The sequence below is a fragment of the Pseudochaenichthys georgianus genome, unplaced genomic scaffold (assembly GCF_902827115.2).
Source record: "Pseudochaenichthys georgianus unplaced genomic scaffold, fPseGeo1.2 scaffold_1336_arrow_ctg1, whole genome shotgun sequence".
Lineage (NCBI taxonomy): Eukaryota > Metazoa > Chordata > Actinopteri > Perciformes > Channichthyidae > Pseudochaenichthys > Pseudochaenichthys georgianus.
Window position 1 is genome coordinate 14,995 of NW_027262220.1, and position 21,479 is coordinate 36,473.

The 21,479-nt window shown below is 43.3% G+C and overlaps 1 protein-coding gene across 1 annotated transcript in view; it reads right to left on the reverse strand.

The window, feature by feature from the left end:
• LOC117440928 (glutamate receptor ionotropic, NMDA 1-like) overlaps positions 1-21,272 on the reverse strand; it is a gene marked incomplete at its 3' end in the record, with an annotated part of 32,454 nt that extends 11,182 nt beyond the window's left edge. Inside the window, exons 1-4 of the mRNA XM_034077145.2 lie at positions 21,210-21,272; positions 16,937-17,071; positions 13,012-13,188; positions 828-887 (exon numbers count right to left, since the gene is read on the reverse strand). Coding sequence (XP_033933036.2) covers positions 828-887; positions 13,012-13,188; positions 16,937-17,071; positions 21,210-21,272 — 435 coding nt within the window. The remainder of the gene's footprint in view (positions 1-827; positions 888-13,011; positions 13,189-16,936; positions 17,072-21,209) is intronic.
• Between the last annotated feature and the right edge of the window lie 207 nt (positions 21,273-21,479).

A 21,479-nucleotide genomic window follows, 5' to 3' on the forward strand; every position in this document is an offset into this window, starting at 1 on the left:
GGTGTAGAGCGACAGGTGTAGAGCGTCAGGTGTAGAGCGATAGGTGTAGAGCGACAGGTGTAGAGCGACAGGTGTAGAGCGTCAGGTGTAGAGCATCAGGTGTAGAGCGATAGGTGTAGAGCGACAGGTGTAGAGCGACAGGTGTAGAGCGTCAGGTGTAGAGCGACAGGTGTAGAGCGATAGGTGTAGAGCGTCAGGTGTAGAGCGTCAGGTGTAGAGCGACAGGTGTAGAGCGTCAGGTGTAGAGCGACAGGTGTAGAGCGACAGGTGTAGAGCGACGTCAGGTGTAGAGCGATAGGTGTAGAGCAGGAGATTGAGAAACACAGCAGAACAAAACACCACAGAACACACATCATAGGAAAGGCATTATTAGCAGTGAACCCTCAGACCCCTCCCTCGATGACCCCTGACCCCTCCCTCAATGACCCCATGCTCCCTCTCACCCACGCCACCACGGGGGGAGGGGGCAACAACAACAAAAGAGTTCAAGATCTGCTGAACTGAAAGAAAACTGAAAGCCGAAGCTTGAATAAATAAAGGGGGAGGGGCGTGGTGTGGTGGCACATGCAAAGTGACTGCAACCAACCAACCAATCAGGGACGTGCATGTTAGCGCTGATGCAACCGCAAATCAAAACAAAGAGTTTGAGTGGAAATAGAGGGTGTGCAGGAGTCACGACAAAGGAAGGTAAAGATGGAGAAAGACGAGCCTCCAGGATATTAAAAGTCTATCTCTGGGTGTGGGGGGGTCGGGGGGGGGGGGCGTGTCTGTCCGCTGCGAGCTCATTGGTTGGGCGGCGTGCATCATGTGACCATGCAAGTTTCTACCTTGGGCGTTCTCCGGAAGTCATAGTTCTGATGGTCGTTTTCATAGTTCCTTTTTTTATTCTGATGGTAATGATGTGCACAGAGAAAATATGCAGACACAGAAGTTTACAGACAGGAAGAGGAAACGCATCATACAGGGGGAGGGGCCTGTCTGTCTGACTGTCTGTCTGTCTGCCTGTCTGATCGCTAATAGCTAATAGCTAACTGCCAACACCTAACTGTCAGCTAACAGCTAACAGCTAGTCGCTAACAACTAACTGTCAGCTAACTTCTCACTGCTAGCTGCTAACAGCTAACTACTAACAGCTAGTCGATAAGTTCACTAACTGTCACCTAACTTCTCACTGTTAACTGCTAACAGCTAACTACTAACAGTTAGTCGCTAACAACTAACTGTCAGCTAACTTCTCACTGTTAACTGCTAACAGCTAACTACTAACAGCTAGTCGATAAGTTCACTAACTGTCACCTAACTTCTCACTGTTAACTGCTAACAGCTAACTACTAACAGCTAGTTGCTAAGTTAACTAACTGTCACCTAACTTCTCACTGCTAGCTGCTAACAGCTAACTACTAACAGCTAGTCGCTAAGTTAACTAACTGTCACCTAACTTCTCACTGCTAGCTGCTAACAGCTAACTACTAACAGCTAGTCGCTAAGTTAACTAACTGTCACCTAACTTCTCACTGCTAGCTGCTAACAGCTAACTACTAACAGCTAGTCGCTAAGTTAACTAACTGTCACCTAACTTCTCACTGCTAACTGCTAACAGATAATCGCTAACTGTCAGCTTACTTCTCACTGCTAAAAGCTAACAATAGCTAGCTCTCCTGCTGTTTTTAAAACAGATTAGTTGTTAAAAGTGTCGCATTATCAGTTTTCTTTATTATTAATCTTATATATAGACATATAATTATTGTTCTTATTTGTATTATAACTGTAGTCCTAAAGTACATAACAATAACATTTTAAATAGTTTCAGATTCACCACCTCCAGCTGTTATTGCAGCACTGCGCTGAATGAAGAGCGTTGATAGCGAGGAGTGTTTGTGCATAATTACATTTTGTTTCAGGTATTCCAGGTTACAGAGCGACGCTCCACCAGCGACCTCCGGTTTGTCTCTAGAGATATATTTACTTTTGGAGATAAATATAAACCTGTGAGTGGCGTTTTTATTTTTGGAGGAGAACAAAGACCTTAACGTGTTTGAGACCTGAAGCCCTCACAGCTGGAGACCTGAGACACAGCTCATACAACCTGAAGAACCACGGGAGAGGCTTCTTCATTTATTCATCAAATCAGGGAATCATTGCTTAAAAAATAACAGACATTTTATATTAAATCTGCACATCTGGATCATTTTTTAAATGAAGGCTAAAAACTAAACGGGGGAGTCTTTTAAAACTCTTTGATTAACACACTTATACAACATATACAAATATATTACAAGTACTCTGCGATTTATCACGTGTTTGCATGCATGCTATGTCTCTTAAATGGCATCAGTTTCTCATGTAAAGCATTTTGAACTGGGTTTTGAAAGCAATAGCTCAGAATGTCGACACAACTTGGCTAACGTTAGCGTGGGTGTGTTTACTATTTGGACTTTTCCTAAATTCTCTCTTTGCTTTAATGTGAAACTCTATAATGATGTTGTGTAACGTGAAGTCGTCTGGTTTAAACAAAGGACGAATAAAGAACATGGGGTAGCGTGTAGGAACACAGGGAGGCGTGTACACCCCCATCAGCAGCTGGCCCTCCACTCAATACACTCCAAATGTTCACCTCATTACATGTACATCCATGTCCCTGAACCACACACACACACACACACACACACACACACACACACACACACACACACACACACACACACACACACACACACACACACACACACACACACACACACACACACACACACACACACACACACACACACACACACACACACACACACACACACACACACACACACACACACACACACACACACACACACACACACACACACACACACACACACACACACACACACACACACACACACACACACACGCTTTAAGGAGAATGTATTCCCTATTCAGACGTGAGTTTCCTCAACTATTGAACTCTCAACTAGTGAGGCTCTGAATGTTAACTACCGATCTATTATGGGTGAAATGTTAACTAGTTACCTAGTGAAGGACTGCCACTGTCATACATGTTAACTAGCACACGTTTCGAGCTTCACTAGTTTAATATTTAACACAACACAACTTTTGGAACAGATATTTTAGACCTTGTTAGTGAACTAGTTAACTGATCAAACTTAGTCTAGGTACAGATTTGAATCCATTGTGTGTGTGTGTGCGCGCGCGCGCGCGCGTGTGTGTGTGTGTGTGTGTGTGTGTGTGTGTGTGTGTGTGTGTGTGTGTGTGTGTGTGTGTGTGTGTGTGTGTGTGTGTGTGTGTGTGTGTGTGTGTGTGTGTGTGTGTGTGTGTGTGTGTGTGTGTGTGTGTGTGTGTGTGTGTGTGTGTGTGTGTGATATTCTTCCTTACTTCGTGATGCACCCATGTTTAATTCAGGACTGTCCCTACTCTCACTGATGTGCTGTAATATTCATGTTCCTCCTGCATCATTGATGAGTCTCGGAGACAGGAAGTCGCAGTTTCACTTTTTATAAACTTTGGTTTTTACTTCGCTGACTTAATTACCCGCGTCTCTGAGGCTCTCACTTCTAAACATCCTTATCTTCACATCCAGAGAGCCTCCTCCGAGCCGCCCTCCTTCACCCAGAGATAATTAGTGCACATGTTTTATTAAAGTGTGTTCTCTAATTACTAATTTGGCTTTACAAATATTTTCAGCTGCCTTCACTTGCTCTAAGTGCTTTTAATATTTTAGTCCTTCATAACATTTCATTTATTTTTATCTTGCTCTGTTTTAGATCTATGCCCACACTACGATACGCCGTGTTTATCTGCACTGGCTGATCTTCAACCGGCTGCATGGCTTAGAGGTGAATTATACTTCTACATGTTTGATAGATTTAAAGGGGAGACATGGAACATGAGGGACGTTTTCTTCATATTTTGCAGGACGTTTACAGAGCCATTCTTCACCTTGGTGTTAATACTCTTACGTTCAGAAGATACCTCTGGGTATAAAAGGTGATCAATTATGATTTGTTGATTAAATGATCGCTTATCACCACTGATCACTGAGACTCCTGAGGAATAACTGAGGGGATAAACCTGACAGACAGACAGACAGACAGAACTGAAGGAAAAGGAAAATTAAGGTATTTTTTAAGTAGAAAAAAGAAGAACAAATAAATCAACAACATAAAAGAAGAGAGGAAGAAACTAAAACTCCACCAAATGGCACAGAATGAATTTTTTTTTTGTGAGAGCAAGAATGTTCCGGTCGGTGCTTATAGTGAAGAAAAAGGTGTAAAATAGTCTTGGAGCGTTTTATTGATGAAACGCTGAGAGTAGAGCTGCCCAGCACCCGGCCTGCAGCTTTCTGCAAGAAAAGGCACTAACGGCCCGTCCACACACAGGCATGGACAACATCTTTCAAAGCTTCGCCCATTCACTTGAATGGGGTGACGTAGAAGATTTTGAATCTTCGCCGAACTGCATTGTGGGGAGCGGAGCATCAAAAGTTGAGCAATGTTCAACTTTTGATTCTCCCGATGCTTTCGAAGCTGGCATCAGCCAATCAAATCCCGTTTATGCAATCCCGCCAGTACAAGCGCTCGCCAATCAAACCGCGTGCAAGCTGGGAGAGCCAGACCGCAGTTAATTTCCTCATATTCCAAACGAGAAATTACGGTAGCAAATCACCCGGTTCTTTACGACCAGACTATTTACCGGGATACAAACCGGAGGAGCCAGGCATGGAGGGAGGTGGCAGAGACAGGGGGGGAAACTGGTAGGTTTTCGCCTGTTTGGGGATTTTATATCCAGTTTACTTCGTTTTAACATTGCTATGCTTTGTATGTCGGGGGCGGGAGATTCATGTGATCGATTGTTGGTCGCGTTGCTCGCAAAAAATCGCCAAGCTTCAGACACGCCCAGCATCAATATTTTTCAAGATTTTTTTCATGCCTGTGTGTGGACGGGCCGTAACTGCCCTTACATCTAACTGCTAACATCTAACCGCTAACATCTAACCGATAACATCTAACTGCTAACAGCTAACCGCTAACTACCAACAGCTAACATCTAACTGATAACATCTAATCGCTAACAGCTGACCACTAACTACCAACAGCTAACATCTAACTGATAACATCTAATCGCTAACAGCTGACCGCTAACTACCAACAGCTAACATCTAACTGATAACATCTAACTGCTAACAGCTAACCGCTAACTACCAACAGCTAACATCTAACTGATAACATCTAATCGCTAACAGCTGACCGCTAACTACCAACAGCTAACATCTAACTGATAACATCTAATCGCTAACAGCTGACCGCTAACTACCAACAGCTAACATCTAACTGATAACATCTAACAGCTAACCGCTAACATCTAATCGCTAACATCTAATTGCTAACATCTAACTGCTAACATCCAACCGCTAACATCTAACCCAGGAGTTCTCAAAGTGCAGCCAATGGCGGCCCTCGGAAATGTTTCTGGCGGCCCGCGATAGTTAATGTGACACGCTGAAATGCATGCGTTATATTTTAATCCTCCATGGTTGGTATCTAGTAAGAATTAGAATGGAATTGAACCCTCTGGAGTCGGTGGACGCACCGGCGCGTCCAGGTGCACATAATTTTACGTAATTAATCATATATTTTCGATTATAAGGAGTAGAAATATGATTCAGATATCCGCGGAATCGCTGGAAGAGTAGCTTTCCAGCGGTATCTCCTGTGAGACTGTAACCAGGGCACAGCAGCCAATATGGCCGCTCAAAGCAGCTTGACTTTACACTGTGTGGGATTGGTGGATTTGTGTGTCCGTCAAGGAAATCTCGGCCGGCAGCCATCACGGTCTGAAATGACCAATGGACATCGAGAAATCACTAAGGGCCTACCCACCAAGTAAACAAAACATAAACCACGTGTTTCCCATCAGTTTACGTCTATGAGGAGGGAGAGAGAGAGAGAGAGAGAGAGAGAGAGAGAGAGAGAGAGAGAAAACGGCTAAAAAAAACGTTACAGTTGCCGACTTCGCTAGAGATTGTTTTCACTAGCAGCAGTGAAGATAGAGCCTCAGAACCTGAAGTCTTCGACTCTTCTGAAGAAGAAGAAGAACTCAAAGACAACAACAAGGATCCATTTGGACATGGGTAGCTGTAAATATTACAGTATTAGTGTACTGGCAATGTGTGGGGAATACCGCGAAAATGAACAATAGGTTTATTGATATATATTTTTATCGATAGTCATGAACTTTTTCTTGGGACAAAATAGACTCTCCATAGCAAACGTTTACTCTGTGTTAACGTTATTCTGGTGTGTAAAGTGAGATTACATGTGTAGAGGATTACATTAATCATGTATTCGTCCCACAACGGAGACATTTACAGTGACATGTTTTTGCCATCGATTATGTTATCATACTGTTCTGTACAGATGAGACTTTGTAATCAGATGTAGCCTGTGTGTGTGTGTGTGTGTGTGTGTGTGTGTGTGTGTGTGTGTGTGTGTGTGTGTGTGTGTGTGTGTGTGTGTGTGTGTGTGTGTGTGTGTGTGTGTGTGTGTGTGTGTGTGTGTGTGTGTGTGTGTGTGTGTGTGTGTGTGTGTGTGTGTGTGTGTGTGTGTGTGTGTGTGTGAGAGAGAGAGAGAGAGACTCCTTCTGCAACCTCCCAAACTTTATTTTTATATGTGCATTGTTATTTGTGCTTGAGCAACATTTTACTTGAACTTTATTTCAGTGAAATTAGTTGTAATTATTGTCCTACAACCGCTAACATCTAACCGCTAATGAGCCACAGACAGTTTGGTAGCAATCAGACCTACGCTTTATGACTAAAATAACTAAATGTATCCAGGGGGGGAATCTGGTATTGTGACAGGTGCTCCAACTGAGAATAAAATATAAATAAAAGAAAATATTTCCAATATTTAGGAGATTTGAGCTCAACTCGTCTGTAAACCTGAAAACGAATCAAAACAATTTCATAATGAAAATATGAAAAATATAAATAACTGCAAACTGAATTAAAGAAATCGAAGGACACGAACAGACGTTTTAAAGAAATGTGAAAATACAGACAGAAAGTCGGACAGAACTTCGTAGAGAAAATCATCTTGATATTTGTCTCGTTCGGTGGAGATTGAAATAAAAGCAAAGACAAAGAGAAGCTGCTGAATGTGAAGCCAGATGAGCAGTTTCATTTCTACAAAGGTCTTAATCAATTATAATAATATTAATAATGAATAAACCGCGGACGGGGAATATCATCACACTGACCTCGGGTGACCAGATGCACAGCATTTTCACGACTTTTGGTGCCGCAAATTGAGACGATGTCCCGCATATTTTCATTTGATTGGCTAAAACGCTTCCCTATGCGGAGAAGGGCCGGCTCGGTTCGCTGACGGGCGGTCAGGCATCATGGAAGTTGCTCTGACAGGCGACAGAGTTCCACAGTGTGTCCCCCCCCCCCCCGCTGACAGTTCACGAGCGTCCATAGAGTGGCGAAGTCACGCCCATCTACTTCCATGGGACCTTATTTCTGAATAATCATGTATTGAAGTCAATGGAGAGAGAAAACGTATCTTTAGATCCCATTTGAATTGTGCCATGAATTACACATATGATGTTTGTCAATCTTTAAAAATAATGTCCATGTCCAAAAAGTCACAGTTTGTCGTAAAACTGTTGAAATATAAGACTATGAAAAATACGCAACTACAAAGACTACAAATCCCAGAGTCGCGTAAGTGATGTCACAATTGTTTTCCTCCACTGAGAGATAGCTAAGATCAGCGCCATATAGATATAATCTATCTGTAAGGCGCTGGCTAAGATCAGATAACTTTAACAAGATGCCCGTGTGCTCAGTGCCAGGCTGTTATCATGCCAGCAATGGGTCTTGCTCGTTCTTTCGCTTCCCGTCGGATGAAAGAACCAGGAGTGGCTGGATCAAGTTAGCTACCTAGCTAGTAGCTAGCACGTTAGCTAGCATTACAGCCTTGTCATTTTGATTAGCCTGAACATGAAGTAACATCAAGTGACCCAACATGTTAAACAGTGAGAGTAGTAGTCATATTCCGTGAACCCTTTGAAGAGTTCTGTCACCGGTGTGATCGTTCTATAATACACCGTTTAAGCCCGGGGGAGAAATGCTAACGCTACATTAGCATCTGCGATCTGTTCTACTTCACGCTATCTGCACTAATGGTTGATATTAAACATTAAAAAGACCAGGCAGCTCAGAGAGACTCAAAGGAAGGCAGGCAGGCAGCTCTGCGTGACGCTCTTCTGGACGTGTTTCATTGTGGTGATGGTGCGTCCATAGGGTCTATCTGAATCACATTGGTTGTCTCTTTTGGCTCGGGGTCATCTCCACCCCGAGAAGGATGTGTTCCAGGTGTCCCACAACAATAACTATCTCTGACCGAGAGTTGCCCGGTCACAAACTGGCAACAACAACAACTTGCTAGGGCAGCCCCTCCTTAGGGAGATAGCGGCTGCTCGAGGCCGGTCGGCTGCGTCAGAGGGCGAAAAGTAAACATGTATACAGAATTATTCCCTGACAATAATATGAATGTATTCTGACAGTAAATATGAAATTAAAAACGACTTCTTGTTGCCTTTCTGTTTCTTTTCTGTTAATAAAGCTTTATTCTTTATGTTTCTGATGCATCTCAGATGGGGGGGGGCCCTGTGGAGGTCCAGCCGGGGGGAGGGGGGAGGAAGCACAGTTAGTATATATATATATATATATATATATATATATACCAGCACCTTACATAATAGCTACGTTCAGTGGAGTACTGAGATAAAAATCAGCCCGGGAATCTCGACCGGCCCTCATTATCGCTAGTAAATTGTCAACGGGGGGAGGGGGCAGCGCCATATAGAGAGCTCTGGGAGGGGCGATTGCTAGTGAATTTTCCGACCGGCCCACTTCTTCCTCCAGACCGTTGTTCTGCTCCAGCACTGTTGTGCTACGGCGTGGTTCGGCCCGACGCGAAGCGGAGTGTCGATAGATATTCGTATATCACGGCCTGAAGTGAGCTATTGCATTTATAAAACGGTTACCACGTGTGGCTGGCAATGTGAATGAAAAATACACACTCCAATTTAAATAGTTTTTATTATTAAATAATGATGTTCAAAATAAAATAGTCCCTCCGTTGCCTTCTGCACAAAACATAGTGCGAGGTGGTTGCTAGGCAACAACAATAACAGCTAGAGAACATATTAGACAGACAGCATTGTCGTCGTTTAGGTGCTTTTTGTTCTGGAGATAGGCGCTTCTCAATCCTCTCCTCCGTAGTGAGGCCACCCCGGAGGTCGAAGCTAACCTTAAATGTTTCCATTAAGCGTTGTTAGTTAGTTAGTTTCGTGACGGACGTAATGTAACAGTTGTAACCATATGGTTGTAACGGTTCTCAGACGCGGAGGGATACTGACTTGTGAAAAGTCACTACAATTATACCCGGGATATACGCTCATTATATCACGACTAAGAAACATCAGATTGCTTGATTTGAATTGTCCGTTTTATATGTACTAACTCAGGGTGTATGCAGGAATCCTGAAGTCAAATGTAATTCCTTTTAAGACCTTTTTTAAGACCCTTTCCACACATTTTAAGACCTCATCGCAACTTTGAGTTCCAACCGGTTACATTGGTGACACAATTTACCTCACATTGACTATATTGATTGTAAGATAGCACAACTGAACAGAGTGCAGACAGACTAGCCTCCTCTCCACATGAACTTTAAGCTGTGAAGGGCAGGTTTAAGGCAGTGTGCTGCTTTGCTGCTTCTGTGTTCTTTCATTCCAGTAGAACCATCAGAAACCATCAGAAACCATCAGAAACCATCAGAAACCAGTAGAAACCATCAGAAACCATCAGAAACCAGTAGAAACCATCAGAAACCATCAGAAACCATCAGAAACCATCAGAAACCAGTAGAAACCATCAGAAACCAGTAGAAACCATCAGAAACCATCAGAAACCATCAGAAACCATCAGAAACCAGTAGAAACCATCAGAAACCATCAGAAACCATCAGAAACCATCAGAAACCAGTAGAAACCATCAGAAACCATCAGAAACCATCAGAAACCAGTAGAAACCATCAGAAACCATCAGAAACCATCAGAAACCATCAGAAACCATCAGAAACCAGTAGAAACCATCAGAAACCATCAGAAACCATCAGAAACCAGTAGAAACCATCAGAAACCATCAGAAACCATCAGAAACCATCAGAAACCAGTAGAAACCATCAGAAACCATCAGAAACCATCAGAAACCATCAGAAACCAGTAGAAACCATCAGAAACCATCAGAAACCATCAGAAACCATCAGAAACCAGTAGAAACCATCAGAAACCATCAGAAACCAGTAGAAACCATCAGAAACCATCAGAAACCATCAGAAACCATCAGAAACCAGTAGAAACCATCAGAAACCATCAGAAACCATCAGAAACCATCAGAAACCAGTAGAAACCATCAGAAACCATCAGAAACCATCAGAAACCATCAGAAACCAGTAGAAACCATCAGAAACCATCAGAAACCATCAGAAACCATCAGAAACCATCAGAAACCAGTAGAAACCATCAGAAACCATCAGAAACCATCAGAAACCATCAGAAACCAGTAGAAACCATCAGAAACCATCAGAAACCATCAGAAACCATCAGAAACCATCAGAAACCAGTAGAAACCATCAGAAACCATCAGAAACCATCAGAAACCAGTAGAAACCATCAGAAACCATCAGAAACCATCAGAAACCATCAGAAACCATCAGAAACCAGTAGAAACCATCAGAAACCATCAGAAACCATCAGAAACCATCAGAAACCAGTAGAAACCATCAGAAACCATCAGAAACCATCAGAAACCATCAGAAACCAGTAGAAACCATCAGAAACCATCAGAAACCATCAGAAACCATCAGAAACCATCAGAAACCAGTAGAAACCAATTTGACCAATAAACAAAACAATTGACAAAACTTTGAACTATGAAATATATTAAACTTCATGAGCTTCAGCGGTAATGCCATATAGGAGCTCCCTCACAAATACCCAGGGGTTCAATTGGGCTGGGGCTGTCCGGGGCTAAGCCCGGCACATAGGACGATGCTCTGACGTCATCACCCTCACACATTTGTCATATGTTTACAAAAAACAATATATATGTTGAGACTTTTCTCGTTCTTAATATTGACTATATTTAGGGTCGATATGTGTTGACCTCACTTTAAAATAGCAGATCTCTGTGACCGGAGATAGTTTGGCTTAGACCCCGGCCCCACGAGGGGCCTCATACAGAAAAACGCAAACGCAAAAAAGTCTTCCGTTCACACGCATTCGATTCATTAACGTGTCCGTTCACACGAGACCGCTGGAAACGCTGTAGTACATATGCCAGGCCTGTAAGTGGCGCTGCTGCCGCCACAAAATACACCAAAAGCAGCGAAGAAGACCCGGAGCATGGTTGTCATGGTTGCCCTTCTGTTTATTCTCCGCGGTGGACGGCGTGTTCTCCTGCTGTATATCTCTCAGGTAGTCCACCAGCAGATAACCCCCCCCCCACAGAGCGGAGCAAGGCAACGAAACTTAAAATAAGAAGCAGCATGTTATGGCACGCTCTGCATGGGGCCGCCTTGAGGGGGTTTCCCGACATGTTGTTTCAGTCAATTAAAGGGTGTTTCATGTTGTCGTTGCTGTGGACCTTCTTAATACCTTGGAAAATGCCGTTTAATACTTTTTAATACTTTTTAATAGCCTTAATTTTCGCTAAATTGATTTATCAATTTTTAATACTTTTTAAGACCCCGCGGACACCCTGTAACTGTGCTTACCCCCCCCCCCCCCCCCCAAAACAAGTTGTACAGCGAAGTGAAGTACATGTTATAAAGCCGTGGAGGGCTGGAGTTTATAAACCAAAGAGTAACCGCCCTTACGGGACGCTGTAATAAGTCAAGCGAACGCACCCGCAACATCATTATTTAATAATAAAAACTATTTAAATTGGAGTGTGTAATTTTTCTTTCACATTGCCAGCCACACGTGGTAACCGTTTTATAAATGCAATAGCTAGGTCGTCTTTGTTATTTATTGAGCTTTAAAACAAATTGATAACGACTCTATATAATAATATAACGATAATAAAACGGAGCCTCTCTTTTCCTCCCCCTCTTCTGAGAGCCCAGCAGCTGATCTCTGAGCAGGAGACGTGGGGAGAGGGAGACGTGGGGAGAGGGAGACGTGGGGAGAGGGAGACAGGGAGAGAGGGAGGCGTGGGGAGAGGGAGACGGGGGAGAGGGAGACGGGGGAGAGGGAGACGGGGGAGAGGGAGACGGGGGGAGACGTGGGGAGACGTGGGGAGAGTGTGGGTCTAAAGCCCGCCCACATTTTAGTAATGTGTTCATGACGCAGCAAATCTGGATCAGCTCCGTTGGTCCCCGTTTTTAGAGACGTGGGTACGGAGGAGAAGAGAGAGGGGTTTCTGACACTTTGAGAGTCTCCGGACACACCGGGACACACCGGGGACACACCGGGACACACCGGGGACACACCGGGACACACCGGGGACACATGGTGATACAGAGAAGACATCAAAGTGCATTTTGCCGGATAGGAGAGCTTCAACACACCTGATGTTCACCTAAACTTGAGGACCACCAGAACATTTTACCAGAACAGTTTTGAAATGTGTTGAACCTGTCGATTCAGTTTGCAAAGTGAGATCAGAGGAATCTTCAGAACTGATGATCGTATGATTTACACACGTGCACCTCTGCAGTCGTGCTGCTGTGCGGCTCCACGTTTAAGAGACCAACATTTATAGAAGTGAAACTGCAGAGTGAAGATGGAGGTGTGAACTGATGACATGACGGAGAGAGAGAGAGTGTGTGTGTGTGTGTGTGTGTGTGTGTGTGTGTGTGTGTGTGTGTGTGTGTGTGTGTGTGTGTGTGTGTGTGTGTGTGTGTGTGTGTGTGTGTGTGTGTGTGTGTGTGTGTGTCTCACCTTGGTCTCGCGCTCCTCCAGCAGCGTCTCCAGTCTCTTCTGAGCGGCGCGGCCCTCGTGGTCGTCGCTCACGATGAGGATGATGTGGTTCCACCTGAACTCCCTCATCAGGTCGAACCACACCTGGGCCTGGTGGGAGAAGGGCGGCACGGTGCGCAGGAAGGACAGGTGGATGCTCTGAGGGGGACAGAGAGGGGGGACAGAGAGGGGGGACACAGAGGGGGGACAGAGAGGGGGGACACAGAGGGGGGACACAGAGGGGGGACACAGAGGGGGGACATAGAGGGGGGACACAGAGGGGGTTATGTGATCAAAGGACAGTGTGGAAGCCATTTTGCATTTCTATCTATTTCTATCTATGATGAAACATTGAATGTCTTGGATAAGATGTTTTGTTCTTTATGTTCATCACTGTTTTGATCGATGCCAACTATCAACGTGTTGTTATGGTGGCGTCACATCGCCGGCGTGGTGTTGGCCGTTAACAGGCGATGTGCTCACGATGAGTGGAAGGCAACTATTCACTCACCGCCCGACAGAGAGCGCATTGGATTCTGGATGAGGACGTTTACCCAAGAGGTACGCCGTGTGCCTTCCAATCTTTTGTTTAGTATTTTGTCTGTTTTTCTTTCAATAATCGGCGATATCTGATCGTTAATGTGCGTTGATTTGTCTGACCACTCATAAATCACAGCGCTATAAACTGATATCAGAGGGATGATGGTGTCTCTCAGAGCTGGGAAGTATTGGAGTACAAATACTTTGTTACTGTACTTAAGTACATCTTTCTGGTATCAGTACTTTACTCTTAAAATGTTTACGTTCTACTTCTTACATTTTCAAAACGGCTCGTTACTTTATTTTAATCTGTGTTTCATTACATTTATGTGATTCAAAGCACTTTTTAAGTGCTTTGAATCACATATTACACATATCAGACATGGAACCGTGGATACAGAGAATCAGGGTGAAATGTCAAGAGGCGCTTTCACACCAAGTACTTAGTTCTGATGAACTCTTTAGTTCTGATGAACTAAGCACAGATCGCGTTCACACCGGAATAAGTCCCTGAGGGAGGATTAGGCAAATGAAGACGCTGACGTCACTTCTTCTTCTTCTGCTTTGGGTTTACTGGCAGGCCGCAAACCACTTCACGGCGTATACTGCCGCCCAAAGTCCCCGGCCGGAAGTCCCCGGAGTTGGGGAAGGCTTCAGTCGAAGCTGCTGGGACTCCCAGCAGCTTCTACTGAAGCCTTCCGAGTAAATCGCCAGAACGCCGACACCTCCTCATCTCCACCGCTCCCATGTTTTATTTTGTGTTGCCATAAGTTAGTCTCCCTGCGTTTCTGCGCTGGGCTAATGCTAATGCTAATAATGCTAATGCCAGCAAATAAAATGGTGGCTTCACAAAACCTTTCCTAGTTTTAAGGGGCGTGGTTTGCAATCCGCCCAGCCAATCAGAAATGCGAACCTTTTTCTCCCATGAAAGTTCCTGCTCTCTAGCAGGGACTGGAAAAGGTTCGCAAAAAAAAAAGTTCTAGTTCCAGATCTTTTTGGTGTGAACGCAAAATCCCAGGAACTATCGGAAGTATTCCTGGGAAAAGTACTCCGGTGTGAAAGCGCCTAAGGACACAAAGTTATGGGTACTTTTTACTTAAGTACATTTCAAAGCCCATACTTCTTTACTTTTACTTGAGTAAAGAAGTTTAGTCAGTACTTCTACTTTTCCCAGAGTATTTTTAAACACGAGTATCTGTACTTCTACTTGAATAAAGGATGTGTACTTCTACTTGAGTATAGGATGTGTACTGTTGCCCTCTCTGGTGTCTTTCCTCCTGACAGAAACTACTAAACGTAACGTGATAAAAGGAGAGTATGTTGATGACGCACATGGGATAGATGTTTAGATTTTTTATTGGGTATTTAATTGGTTTCAGGAATCCTTAAAATGGTATTTGGTGGTGTCAAATACTACATTTCTAGTATCCTGACAACCTAGTATATCAATATCTAAAGACAAAATATGAGGCAGAACTGACAGGCTGAGAAATATATATTTGTTATGGTTTATATAAAAATAAAACTGATATTTGTTCTGTGCTCTGGGAGAACTGGCCGTCAGATTGGAATCACCCTGCGTTCAGCGGACTGAGAAACACGTGAGTACTCCATCTCTTCTGAACCCTGTGGCACAACGTGGAGCTTACTGGGAGCGCTGCGATACTCCGGGATACCAGTGAGAGGTTTCCCATCTCTGTGGGACAACACCACTCTCTATTCCATATCACACATGAGGTTACTGTGGATCATATTGGGCAAAGCTTATTAATAAGTTATTACAAATCTTATTTAAACAGATTTAAAATTCACATATTTCACGTTAAAAGAAGCCGATGAAACCTTTCAGGGAAGTTTCCAACAGCACTGACAGTCTAACATAACTAGGGTTTTATTTAGAGTACATTTTTATGACCATACTTTTGAGAAAGAAAAGTTAAACGTGTGTTGAGGAGGATAAAAGCCGCTGATGTGTCAGGAATAATAAATATAATGTGCCGGAACTTTAAATGACATTATTTACTGAAGCAGTGTTTCCCCCCGGACCGGGTGTGAGCGACACCTGGACTTCAAGTGTTAGAATAGTTATGGTTTGTAGCCTGTAGCCTGTAGCCTGTAGCATGTAGCATGTAGCATGTAGCTAATAGTACTTTGTGAATGTGAATATAAGGAGAATGACGCTGGAGTTACACACTAAACACACCGCCTTTAACTCTCACTTATTGATGCTGCATTACCGCTAATATTATGTATTGATGACCAATAACCATTTGAAGAATAGTATGAGAAATATCGTGAGAGCCGAGGCTACGTCATCAGAGGACTACAGAAGAAGACCCGCCCCCTTTGACGGCAGCCAATCGATGAAGACTGTTGTGAACATCCTGAGTGTCCTCCTCCAACATGAGAGCAGCATGCTAACAAGGTATCAACTGTAGCATCAGGACTGCTTGAGGCAGATGATAGCTATGTGATTAACATGATGACTCAGCCTCTATGGAGAGAGACATCAAGCATGCTCATTTCTGACGTGGAGCTAATCTGAAGTAAACATTGAATACTGCTTTCTATTCCTCCATCTTGTGACTGTGTGACTCCCTCTCTTGATATCAGCATGTGAAGGACTCTGCTCAGGAACTAGTCTCTGTATGTGATGACTCCTTCCCTCTGGAGAGGATCCCAGACACATGGGTCCTGAGGATGAAGCTCAAGCCGATTTGCGAATTTGTGATTTTTAGAAAAATTCAGGATTTTTTTTTTTACTAAAAAGTCTGGGTTTGAAAAAATATCTGAATTTTGAGATCCTGAGGTTGAATCTCAAGCTGGTGACCAGTGATTAGTGACATGTTTAAGTATTCAGACAAAAGCCAACATTTTGTGAATTTTGAGAAAAAGTCTGAATTTTGATATTTGCAGAAAAAAGCCAACATTTTGAGAAAAAACTCAGTGTTTCGGGAAAGGACACTGCTCAGGAACTAGTTGATGCTCTGTATGTGATGACTCCTTCCATTCTGGAGAGGATCCCAGATACATGGATCCTGAGCTGAAGCTCGAGCCGGAGACGAGGGAGAGTTTTCTAACGGAGACTAAATACGAGAATGAACCAATAGCCAGATGTTTAATAGAGAAACGGCCCTTTTTTCATCGTACAGATTTGAGACACAGCTAACTGCGCTAAGTGGACTGTGTAACAATGAAGTAGAAAAAGACGTCAGCTGAGTACTTCTGCAAACTTATTGTATCACTTTATTAAAAACGGCTGTTTACCTGACGAGAAGCTTCCTGGATTCCTTTCAGCTACTCTAACTCAAAGTATTCACACGCAACAACAGAAGACAGCACAGAGGTGAGACTCAGATCCGGTTACCTTGTCGGAGTAGATGGACATCCGCGTGGTGAGGCCGACCACCGGGATCCGGTAGAACCCGGCGGTGTAGGAGACAGGAGTGGGAGTCAGGTGGTCGTTAGACTGAGGGGGGTGAGAGACCAGGATAGCATACACCTGCAGAAGAAGAAGACATTTCATCAGTCTCTACTTTAAAGAGTTCTCTCCTGCTGATGTTCAGGTGTATATCAGTATGTAGTGTCTCTACTTTAAAGAGTCCTCTCCTGCTGATGTTCAGGTGTATATCAGTATGTAGTGTCTCTACTTTAAAGAGTCCTCTCCTGCTGATGTTCAGGTGTATATCAGTATGTAGTGTCTCTACTTTAAAGAGTCCTCTCCTGCTGATGTTCAGGTGTATATCAGTATGTAGTGTCTCTACTTTAAAGAGTCCTCTCCTGCTGATGTTCAGGTGTTTATCAGTATGTAGTGTCTCTACTTTAAAGAGTCCTCTCCTGCTGATGTTCAGGTGTATATCAGTATGTAGTGTCTCTACTTTAAAGAGTCCTCTCCTGCTGATGTTCAGGTGTATATCAGTATGTAGTGTCTCTACTTTAAAGAGTCCTCTCCTGCTGATGTTCAGGTGTATATCAGTATGTAGTGTCTCCACTTTAAAGAGTCCTCTCCTGCTGATGTTCAGGTGTATATCAGTATGTAGTGTCTCTATTTTAAAGTGTCCTCTCCTGCTGATGTTCAGGTGTATATCAGTATGTAGTGTCTCTACTTTAAAGAGTTCTCTCCTGCTGATGTTCAGGTGTATATCAGTATGTAGTGTCTCTACTTTAAAGAGTCCTCTCCTGCTGATGTTCAGGTGTATATCAGTATGTAGTGTCTCTACTTTAAAGAGTTCTCTCCTGCTGATGTTCAGGTGTATATCAGTATGTAGTGTCTCTACTTTAAAGAGTCCTCTCCTGCTGATGTTCAGGTTTATATCAGTATGTAGTATCTCTACTTTAAAGAGTCCTCTCCTGCTGATGTTCAGGTGTATATCAGTATGTAGTGTCTCTACTTTAAAGAGTCCTCTCCTGCTGATGTTCAGGTGTATATCAGTATGTAGTGTCTCTACTTTAAAGAGTCCTCTCCTGCTGATGTTCAGGTGTATATCAGTATGTAGTGTCTCTATTTTAAAGTGTCCTCTCCTGCTGATGTTCAGGTTTATATCAGTATGTAGTGTCTCTACTTTAAAGAGTCCTCTCCTGCTGATGTTCAGGTGTATATCAGTATGTAGTGTCTCTACTTTAAAGAGTCCTCTCCTGCTGATGTTCAGGTGTATATCAGTATGTAGTGTCTCTACTTTAAAGAGTCCTCTCCTGCTGATGTTCAGGTGTATATCAGTATGTAGTGTCTCTACTTTAAAGAGTCCTCTCCTGCTGATGTTCAGGTGTATATCAGTATGTAGTGTCTCTACTTTAAAGAGTCCTCTCCTGCTGATGTTCAGGTGTATATCAGTATGTAGTGTCTCTACTTTAAAGAGTCCTCTCCTGCTGATGTTCAGGTGTATATCAGTATGTAGTGTCTCTACTTTAAAGAGTCCTCTCCTGCTGATGTTCAGGTGTATATCAGTATGTAGTGTCTCTACTTTAAAGAGTTCTCTCCTGCTGATGTTCAGGTGTATATCAGTATGTAGTGTCTCTACTTTAAAGAGTCCTCTCCTGCTGATGTTCAGGTTTATATCAGTATGTAGTATCTCTACTTTAAAGAGTCCTCTCCTGCTGATGTTCAGGTGTATATCAGTATGTAGTGTCTCTACTTTAAAGAGTCCTCTCCTCTGGTGTTCAGGTGTATATCAGTATGTAGTGTCTCTACTTTAAAGAGTCCTCTCCTCTGATGTTCAGGTGTATATCAGTATGTAGTGTCTCTACTTTAAAGAGTCCTCTCCTCTGATGTTCAGGTGTATATCAGTATGTAGTGTCTCTACTTTAAAGAGTCCTCTCCTGCTGATGTTCAGGTGTATATCAGCATGTAGTGTCTCTACTTTAAAGAGTCCTCTCCTGCTGATGTTCAGGTGTATATCAGTATGTAGTGTCTCTACTTTAAAGAGTCCTCTCCTCTGATGTTCAGGTGTATATCAGTATGTAGTGTCTCCACTTTAAAGAGTCCTCTCCTGCTGATGTTCAGGTGTATATCAGTATGTAGTGCCTCTACTTTAAAGAATCCTCTCCTGCTGATGTTCAGGTGTATATCAGTATGTAGTGTCTCTACTTTAAAGAGTCCTCTCCTGCTGATGTTCAGGTGTATATCAGTATGTAGTGTCTCTACTTTAAAGAGTTCTCTCCTGCTGATGTTCAGGTGTATATCAGTATGTATTGTCTCTACTTTAAAGAGTCCTCTCCTGCTGATGTTCAGGTGTATATCAGTATGTAGTGTCTCTACTTTAAAGAGTCCTCTCCTGCTGATGTTCAGGTGTATATCAGTATGTAGTGTCTCTACTTTAAAGAATCCTCTCCTGCTGATGTTCAGGTGTATATCAGTATGTAGTGTCTCTACTTTAAAGAGTCCTCTCCTGCTGATGTTCAGGTGTATATCAGCATGTAGTGTCTCTACTTTAAAGAATCCTCTCCTGCTGATGTTTAGGTGTATATCAGTATGTAGTGTCTCTACTTTAAAGAGTCCTCTCCTGCTGATGTTCAGGTGTATATCAGTATGTAGTGTCTCTACTTTAAAGAGTCCTCTCCTGCTGATGTTCAGGTGTATATCAGTATGTAGTGTCTCTACTTTAAAGAGTCCTCTCCTCTGATGTTCAGGTGTATATCAGTATGTAGTGTCTCTACTTTAAAGAGTCCTCTCCTGCTGATGTTCAGGTGTATATCAGTATGCAGTGTCTCTACTTTAAAGAGTCCTCTCCTGCTGATGTTCAGGTGTATATCAGTATGTAGTGTCTCTACTTTAAAGAGTCCTCTCCTGCTGATGTTCAGGTGTATATCAGTATGTAGTGTCTCTACTTTAAAGAGTCCTCTCCTGCTGATGTTCAGGTGTATATCAGTATGTAGTGTCTCTACTTTAAAGAGTCCTCTCCTGCTGGTGTTCAGGTGTATATCAGTATGTAGTGTCTCTACTTTAAAGAGTCCTCTCCTGCTGATGTTCAGGTGTATATCAGTATGTAGTGTCTCTACTTTAAAGAGTCATCTCCTGCTGATGTTCAGGTGTATATCAGTGTGTAGTGTCTCTACTTTAAAGAGTCCTCTGCTGCTGATGTTCAGGTGTATATCAGTATGTAGCATCTCTACTTTAAAGAGTTCTCTCCTGCTGATGTTCAGGTGTATATCAGTATGTAGTGTATCTACTTTAAAGAGTTCTCTCCTGCTGATGTTCAGGTGTATATCAGTATGTAGCATCTCTACTTTAAAGAGTTCTCTCCTGCTGATCATCTGGGGGAACCTGACAGAGAAATGAAACATTTATAACACCAACGTTTCGGAAAGAGAGAGAGAGTCAGAGAAACGATTTATACACAACACATATGAGGAGAAGCAGCCGTGTGTGTGTGTGTGTGTGTGTGCACGTGTGTGTGCGTGCGTGCGTGTATGTGTGCGTGTGCGTGTGCGTGTGCGTGTGCGTGTGTGTGTGTGTGTGTGTGTGTGTGTGTGTGTGTGTGTGCGTGTGTGTGTGTGTGTGTGTGCGTGTGTGTGTGTGTGTGTGTGTGTGTGTGTGTGTGTGTGTGTGTGCGTGTGTGTGTGTGTGTGTTCCATCCATCTCTCTTCAGGGACGGATTACATCTGTCTCTGAGAGCATTGTAATCTGATTGGACGCCATGTTGGCCTCATTTCACTGTTTCTGCTTTAATTAAATAAAGACTCTTTAATGTTTCCACTTCAGTTTATTGCTCAATTATTTAAACCAGAAAAGCTGCTGTGTTTCTTATTCATTGGGAATAACAACGTAAAAACATTATAGTAATTATTGTTATGTATTATCAATTATTTATATCTAATTATCATTGATTCGGTCACAGTGAGGTCACAGTGAGGTCACAGTGAGGTCACAGTGAGGTCACAGTGAGGTCACAGTGAGGTCACAGTGAGGTCACTAGTTGTTGAACAATGATTAGTTTTGTCATTCCTGTTTAATTAAACATGTACACCCATGGGCGTAGGAAGCATCCTCGATGTGGGAGGGACAATTTGACGGGGGTGTGGGCAGGTGGTGGACCTAACCTCCTCTAGGGGGGTCCTCACCTCCTCTAGGGGGGTCCTCACCTCCTCTAGGGGGGTCCTCACCTCCTCTAGGGGGTCCTCGCCTCCTCTAGGGGGGTACTCACCTCCTCTAGGGGGGTCCTCACCTCCTCTAGGGGGTCCTCACCTCCTCTAGGGGGGTATTTCATACCTGTTGTTCTCTTGTTTTGTCCTACAGTATTTCTGTTGTTCTCTTGTTTTGTCCTACAGTATTTCTGTTGTTCTCTTGTTTTGTCCTACAGTATTTCTGTTGTTCTGTTGTTTTGTCCTACAGTATTTCTGTTGTTCTCTTGTTTTGTCCTACAGTATTTCTGTTGTTCTGTTGTTTTGTCCTACAGTATTTCTGTTATTCTGTT